The sequence below is a fragment of the Leuresthes tenuis genome, unplaced genomic scaffold, assembly GCF_036924035.1.
Source record: "Leuresthes tenuis unplaced genomic scaffold, fLeuTen1.0.hap1 SCAF_7, whole genome shotgun sequence".
Taxonomy (NCBI): Eukaryota; Metazoa; Chordata; class Actinopteri; order Atheriniformes; family Atherinopsidae; genus Leuresthes; species Leuresthes tenuis.
The window spans coordinates 22,946,977-22,954,416 of NW_027325361.1; the positions used below are offsets into that span (position 1 = coordinate 22,946,977).

The following is a 7,440-nucleotide window of genomic DNA, read 5'->3' on the forward strand; positions in this document are numbered from 1 at the left end:
CAAAATGAAGGGAAAAAAAAAAAAAAAAACTCAGTTACAGAATGCAAGGTAGTCATTTATTACATAGTAAAGTGTATTGCGCTTTCAGAGTCAACACAAAAATATATGAAATAAAGTATTGAAAGACCAAAAATCTGTGCTTTGCATTCAAGTTGCACCTGCTGGTTAAAGTGACTGGCCAAAAGGTGCCTCCAGGACTTGTGCACATGAGTTTTACAGGGAAAAGTTCAGTTGAGGTGACTCAGATGATGTATTTGAAGCTGAATGTGCTGTCGCAAGAGAGACGCTTGCCTTTGCATCTGCCGCACAAGTCCTGTCTGTGAGGTCGTTTGGGGTCGACATGCCGCTGTGTTATGGCACAGGAGCAGCGCGCTTTATTGCAAGTCTGCAGGCAAAAGAAGAATTAGAATACTGAAGCGGTGATTAGCATCCCAATGCAAGGAAGGAAGAGAGGCTTACGTGGCATGTGATGTCCTCAACACGGTATGGGTTGAACTCTTTTTGGCATTTCCTACAGAACTGCTTAAAGTAAACCTGGAACACACCATGCTGTGGTTACGACAAAGGTCTCCACGGTAGCTTAAAGAGGGCTTTAGTCAGTTTAATGTATAGAGCATATCCATAAGCACAATATGAAGAAAGTGACAGCGTAAATTTTAAACAAGTTTTAAAACATTTTGGGCAATAGTGCTACAAGCTTCTCACCTTGTTGGTACCCTGAACACACCACACATAGGCACTCTCCCATCGAAGATTACATTCTCTGCAGTGATAATATCCGTACTTCTGTTCCAGAAACTGAAGAGAGGAACGCAGATTTCTCAGTTCGAGTGTTAATATTCAGAATCTCACTGGATCATTTCAAATGCAAATTCAGATAGCACAGATTTGGGCTTTTTGGAGCATCATTTCTCGCGGTTGCCCCATGAAGGCATAAAGACACTGCTGGGGTTCAGTTTCACTTTTTTAACTAGAAGGCTGATGTTTTGATGCGAAGGGGACATAAAGCAGTAGCGTTAAAACGCCAAGATAACTTTTACCGTGAAACCGAACCCAAATGGATTACTTTAAGGACTTCAGTTAGTTTGCTTTTGGGTCCATGTTCAGAGTTTGTTTTAAGTTTTCTAAACAGCATTAAAACAAGTGACAGGCAGAATACGTCGAATAATTAGGACAAAACAAATGTCCCAAAACAGCGTAGTAGTGAATATAATAGATTGCACACCTCTCCTCCAGCTTTGAGTCAAACCACCCCGCGTGCGTGTCTTAACCCACCTGGAAGCGCACGCGCGCCTTGCCCTTGGACTCCTCCGCAGTTAGCTGGACCCCTTCACTCATCACCTGCGGATTGGACTTCTGCTTTTTGTTCTGCTCAGACAGTTTTGCAGCAATTCCACCCTCAGCCTGGCTGTCCTCGTCCTTCTCGGGGTCAGCCGGGTCACTGGGCAATTCTGCGGTCAGCGCCGCGTCAGTCGAGGACTCTTTGTTGTTGTTTTCGTCAACGAGGAAAGATGTAACGCTCCTATAAGCTATAGGTGAATACACAGCAAGGGTGCGGGGGTAACGCACCGCTGCCGCCGCCTTCGGGCTGCCGCCGCTGGGCGTCGCGAGCTCCGGCCTCTGCTTGCGCTGGAAGTCCCGCTTCATCGCCTGCAGGGTCCGCGGGCCGATGGAGCACTGTACCGAGGCGTCCTTCTTCGGGTTGACCTGCACCGCCACATCTTTGGTGTTTGCCTTCCTGAGCCGTGGGGTGAGTTTGGGATTGATTTGAGATAAGATGGATTTGAGCTGCGCGCGCTGGTGATTGTTGAAGGCCTCAGAAGTGTCTCCATAGTGGGAGAAGTAATTTTTATATTTCCAACCCGAGTCTCTGGGCCTGGGGTATCTGCCCATGTAAGGGTTGTAGGATGAGTAGAAGTAGTTGTCTACTGGGTCCTCACCATACGTTGCCATTTTGTTCAACCGACACCAGATGGTTGCTGTAACTACTTAAATAGATTGGACGACACGCGCGCTCGATCAGGCCTGATTGGGTTCAGGTGGGACTCGCCTCGAATAAAAACAGCAGACACATGACCAAGGTAAGCGGAGAAGTTTAGTTTTGCCTCTTTAATTCTCTTCTTTTATACAGTTTTCTATGATATACACATATAGTACAGTTTGTTGAGATACTCGTTTGGCACAGGCTTGTTTGGAAATCCGCACATAAATGAATCTGATATGTTTGTCAAATGGCTTTAGACCCTCTTTCAAACTCACGCACACAACTGTAAATCACAGGTATTAAATGTTGTCTAACTTTAACTCTACAGGTAACAGCAACGTTCTTTCAGCATAAAAGACATCCGTGGTTAACATGAATGAATTAAGCTTATGACATTAAGCACCTTTTGCAGCCGCCCTCCATGTCCATGATAAACAATTATCTGCTTAATCTCCATGTTTCTTTTTTTTTTTGTTACGAGTTAGAACAATCAGAATGATTTAGCCTATCCAGCTGCAGATCTTACTGTGCTGCCTTAAATCAGCAACACAGAGCTGCTTTCTAAAATCTACACACTAAACAGGAGTTGGATCAGGAGGGCAGGGGTCCAACATGATGCTGTTTGGGTCACTCACTGTTACCGCTCCATAAGATGAGTCAAAGTCCTCATCGTGAAATCTTTGGTACGTTAAGTCTGTGTCATAGCCGTCCATCGTGGGATCTGGTTTGTGAAGGACCTCCTTCCTGTACAACCTGTAGGCCAGGATGAAAATGCCCGCCTCGGCCGCTTGGAACAGGGCGTAGAGCAGGGGGAACATGTACATCCCTCCCATCAGCTGTGGGGGGAAGGCCAGCTTCAAGATGGCTGTACACAGTTGCACATTCTGGCACCCTGTCTCAAGCGAGACTGCCCTGCGGCTGTTGGGGGGCAAGTCAAAGAGCACTGCCAGGCCATAACCTGCAGCGTAGCCACACAGAGGCATCAGGACGGCCACCACGTAGACAGAGAGCGGGATGGTGGAGAGCAGCTCGGGTCCCAGCATCGCTCCAGTCAGGATAAACAGCATCAAAAGGGTCACCAGCAGAGACCAAAGCGATGCCTGCACACACAAGAGCTCGGGATAAGAAGGATTTTCTGTACATATCATACATGCAAAAGTCTTGACCAGCCCCCATGTCGTCATCTTTTACCAGGAGAATGTGAAATAAGTGCAGCGATGTACTGAAACAGGAAATATAAATAAAGTGAGGCAAAACAGAGTTTGTAGAATTCTAACAAGCTTGGGTCAATATTCGGTCTGACCACCTCTATTCTTTAACTCAACTTGAACATTCTTACACAAGCTATCTGTCATTTCTTTAAGTAGTCTTCAGGAATAGTTCTCCAGGCTTTTTGAAGCTCCAAAGCTCTTCTTTGGATGTCGGCTGCCTTTTGTTCCGTTCTCTGTCAGATGATCCCACACTGCTTCAATGATGTTGAGCTCTGGGGAGGATTCATCCCTCCATAAGACCTGTTGCCACTGATTTTCAGTATCATTTGGTATACCTCAGCCTTTTCTCCCTGTTTCCATTCTTTAAGAATGCTTCTTGTCCACCACCCTCCCATGGAGACCATTTCTGAATAGGCTTTGGCCAACAATAAATGGATCAACTCAAGGACGAGATGCATCTCTTTTGCTGGATTTTTTCTCTATATCTTAAGGACTGTTCATCTTTTCTTTTCTCTTTTCTCCTACACTGGTCCTGTTTCCCTCATTTTATTAAGGACACACTGCACCCTATGCTGAGATATGCCAAGTTTTCAGCTCATAGCTCTTTGAGAATCATCTAAAATTGTGCTTTTTTTGTAAAGTAATGGGGGAAAATGTATGTTTTTGCAACATACATTAATTGAAACCACTTTGTAAGATTATAAGACAGTCTGGTTCCTTGGAGGCGAAATTTAAAGAAATGAGGATTGGCTTATGCACAGAACTTTATGGCAGCCTCTTTCTATGAAACCTTTACAGTTGATCTGTGCTCTGGCTCTTCCTAACATATATTTCAGTATTTTAAGTTTTGCATCCTTTATAAGTTATAGCCTATAATTCAAACTGACAAGACTCCTCAAACAGGGCTGCATTGGTGCATCTCTGCTGCCTGGCTACACTAATGATGAGTCCCCTCCCTCATACGAGGCTTTATCGGTAGGAACAGGGAGGAGCTCTTCCTGACACAGTCTGTGATGTCACTCTTCCTGCGGTCAGCATCCCCCACCACTAATGACACCAGCTGAAAAAGACGCAGTGCGCCTTTGCGCAAAGGTGGTCCCAGTCACCATAATTACTGTGCGTTCCATGAACTCAGAATTACTTAATTGATTTTTTTTTTTTTTTTTTTTTTTTTTTAGCAAAATAACTTTGATAAGTTGCTCTGACATTACCTTTAAAACTATATCGGCCACACGCGTGTAGCGGTACCTCAACATAACTCCTAAACCAATGGGGATGAGGGTGCTACACAGAGTCAGGATGATGGCCCCGAAGGGCAGCAGGTCGACCACAGGTGTGTTGATCCAGGCCCGACTGTAGATCCACAAGCAGAGCGGCATGAGAACGAGTGCCAGCAGGGTGGATGATATGGTCATGATGATGCTGGGGAGAGGAGAGCAAAGACGCACAGTTACAGGAGACGGAAGCAGTTTTTAGTCACAATGTGGTATCATTTTCACTGACAAACATGCAGTAATGACTTTAAGGAAGAATTTCAAAGTTGTGCTTGAAATTTACTCAGCGTGGGTTATATCCGTGCGTAAATGTTAGAATAATACGCACAGAATCCTTTTCAGCCTTGTGAAATCGGTTTTAGTCGCGCAGGATAAGTCCCTTTATGTTAGCTATGGGGTGATTACAGTAGATCTACCTGAGATTCATCTCTCCGTGCGCCAGCAGCGACATGATGTTTGATAAGTTTCCTCCAGGACAGCAGCCACAGAGGAGAACTGCCATCGCTGCCACATCATCCAGAGAGAAAGCTAAAGCCAGGAGAAAGGCCACCAAGGGCATGATAACAAACTGACACACCAGAGCCAGCAGCACCCCGATGGGTCTGCGGATATGCTCTCCAAGCTGGTTCACCTCCACCGTGCAGCCCAAACCCAACATTGTGAAACAAAGGACCAGTCCAACAAACACATTGATCCCATGGCTGAGTGGGGAGTCCCAGAAGGCAGGCATCAGATGAGGGGATTCCGTCGGGGGAGCGGCCATAAAGTCAGCTCCAGCGGGAGTCCTGAATGCGCTGCCTTTAAGGAATATGGCACCCCTGGTAAGCCCTAATCCGTTCATCACATCTTCCCCAGGGGAACCCACAATTCGCTTCAAGGAGTCTGAGATAAGAAAGTCCATCATGCCAGCAATGTGTGCGCTGCTACTAAGCAGGCTTGAGTTCTCCATGGCGCAACAGGAGGACCGAGAATCTCCACAGTCGCTTCGTGCCTGTTGGTGCTCGTGCGTAAAACGATTCCCCTAGTGGCGCGCGGTCACTAATGAGAAACTGCTGAAGATCCAGTGGCCGGGGACTGTGATGGTGTCATGGTACCGATAGTCCTAAAGCGACTCACTGAGTCAGACTGGTGCCACAGATGAGCTCCGCGCTGGACTTCTGGATTGGAGTCGGCTGGCACTTCCAATAACGCCCAGGCTGCCGTTTTACTGTCGGTCAGCTTTGGAGATCCCGAGGAAATGGGTCTGGAGTGTGAGGGCGATGCTGAGGAAGCACAGCCTGCATGAATGAAAATTGCGCCGATCTTTATATTCGTGCAGCAAACTGTAAAAAATGCGCCTGCCCCTTTCTTCTGTTGGCGGTGCTGTTTTCCACTAAGAGGACGCATTACGCACGAACCTTCCTCTTAAACTTTATGGCGTAAGAAGGGCGCGTGTTTGTTTTCATGATTATTATTAACGTGTATATGGTTAAATGATTTTACTGACGTTTTTGATCGGCGTTTGCTAAGTCGAACTGATACAAAAAGACGCACATTCTGCTGTTATCAACCGTCTAAAAAAATCTGTTTAGAAGCAAGCTGAGAGCTTAAATGTGTGAAAAGTTTGATGCAGCTCAGATGTCAATAACCAGGGTGGGGAAAAGGCTGAAATAAGTCGTTACACTATGGAAAATTTTCAAATACAATCTATGGTCTAGGGTCTATTGTTACCCATGTTGGCCCTGATGAGGTTAAGGACTCTAATAACTGTCATTTCATTTCTTTGTGTTTTATAATGGTCACTTTTGTTTGTTTTTTTTTTAGAAAAAGCATCAGGATTAATCAAAATGAAATTCCCAACAAACTAATTTACCGTAGCACTACTTAAACCTGTACGTACAATGAATGCAGCACATGTTGCTGTACTTCCCATACATGCAGTCCGTACTTTCAAACAGGCACAGCCTCTTTTCGTGCTGTTTCTGTCTGTCTGTACATGAGCAGTATGAGTGAAATACTGTGGTTTGCTGTGGTGATGGTTTGTGTGACGCCGTAAATCAGAACGTTCGACATCACCCGTGTGATTCTTCTGCGTTTTGTGTGCATGCAGCCCACAGAAACTCCATCAGCCGCACACAAAGAGGAAAATATGAATCCACTGACGTCACATGTCTTCAGGGCAGAGGCTAATGTAGGATGGGACGGTTTGCAGCAGTCAGTGACTCAGGCTTTCAGTCTCATCCTCATTCCGGAGACACATAACAACCCCTCCCTGTAACCAGTAGAGGACTTTAGGTGTGTCTGTGTGCTGAATACACAACGTCACCTCGCCCTCAGCAGCTGGATGTATAACACCGAGATACAATTACACTGGAGCAAAAACACGTTTTCTCTAATTGTCTTAAGAGGAGATATGTCTAAGCTGGAGAGATAGAAGTCTGTAGTCTGAAAGACCTACAGGGCTTTAGCTACATTTTATCACATGAATACTTTGAATTTGACCCGCCTTAAGTACGACCCAAATTTTAAAAAAAAGTTAGGATGCTGCGTAAAGTGTAAATTAAAACATTAATGCAACAATTTGCTCATCTCATAAACCAATATCTTCTTTATAATAGAACTTAGAAAATATAATTTAAATGTAAATTTAAGCTGAGGCCATACGTGAACATCAGGAACATCACCGTCCTCTGGGCCAAAGCTCATTGCAAATGGACTGAGGCAAAAAGTGCTCTGTGGTCAGATGAATCAAAATCTGAAATTCTTTTGGGAGGTCTTGGACACTGAGTCCTCCAGACTGAAGAGGAGAGGGACATCCAGCGTGTTATCAGCGGCTCAGACATTTAAAGGCTGTTAAAAGAAGAGTGGATGGCACACAGGTAAGCATGGCCCCGTCTCAACTTTTTTAAGCTGTTTTCTGATTTCTGTTATGAATAAAATACTTGCAAATAACTGCATTCTGTTCACACTGTTGGTGTTCAGGATTTGTCAC

General features: G+C 45.2%; 2 protein-coding genes across 2 annotated transcripts; both read right to left on the minus strand.

Moving 5' to 3' along the window:
- Window positions 1–34: 34 nt before the first annotated feature.
- On the minus strand, window positions 35–1,953 carry zar1 (zygote arrest 1). The gene is made up of 4 exons (XM_072388734.1): window positions 1,276–1,953; window positions 706–798; window positions 460–534; window positions 35–385 (listed from the first exon to the last, which is right to left on the minus strand). The coding sequence occupies exons 1-4, from the start codon at window positions 1,951–1,953 to the stop codon at window positions 242–244; spliced, it is 990 nt and encodes a 329-aa protein (XP_072244835.1). The 3' UTR covers window positions 35–241.
- Window positions 1,954–2,442: 489 nt separating this feature from the next.
- Window positions 2,443–5,418, minus strand: slc10a4 (solute carrier family 10 member 4). Its single transcript, XM_072388735.1, has 3 exons — window positions 4,886–5,418; window positions 4,407–4,617; window positions 2,443–3,084 (listed from the first exon to the last, which is right to left on the minus strand). The coding sequence occupies exons 1-3, from the start codon at window positions 5,416–5,418 to the stop codon at window positions 2,560–2,562; spliced, it is 1,269 nt and encodes a 422-aa protein (XP_072244836.1). The 3' UTR covers window positions 2,443–2,559.
- Between the last annotated feature and the right edge of the window lie 2,022 nt (window positions 5,419–7,440).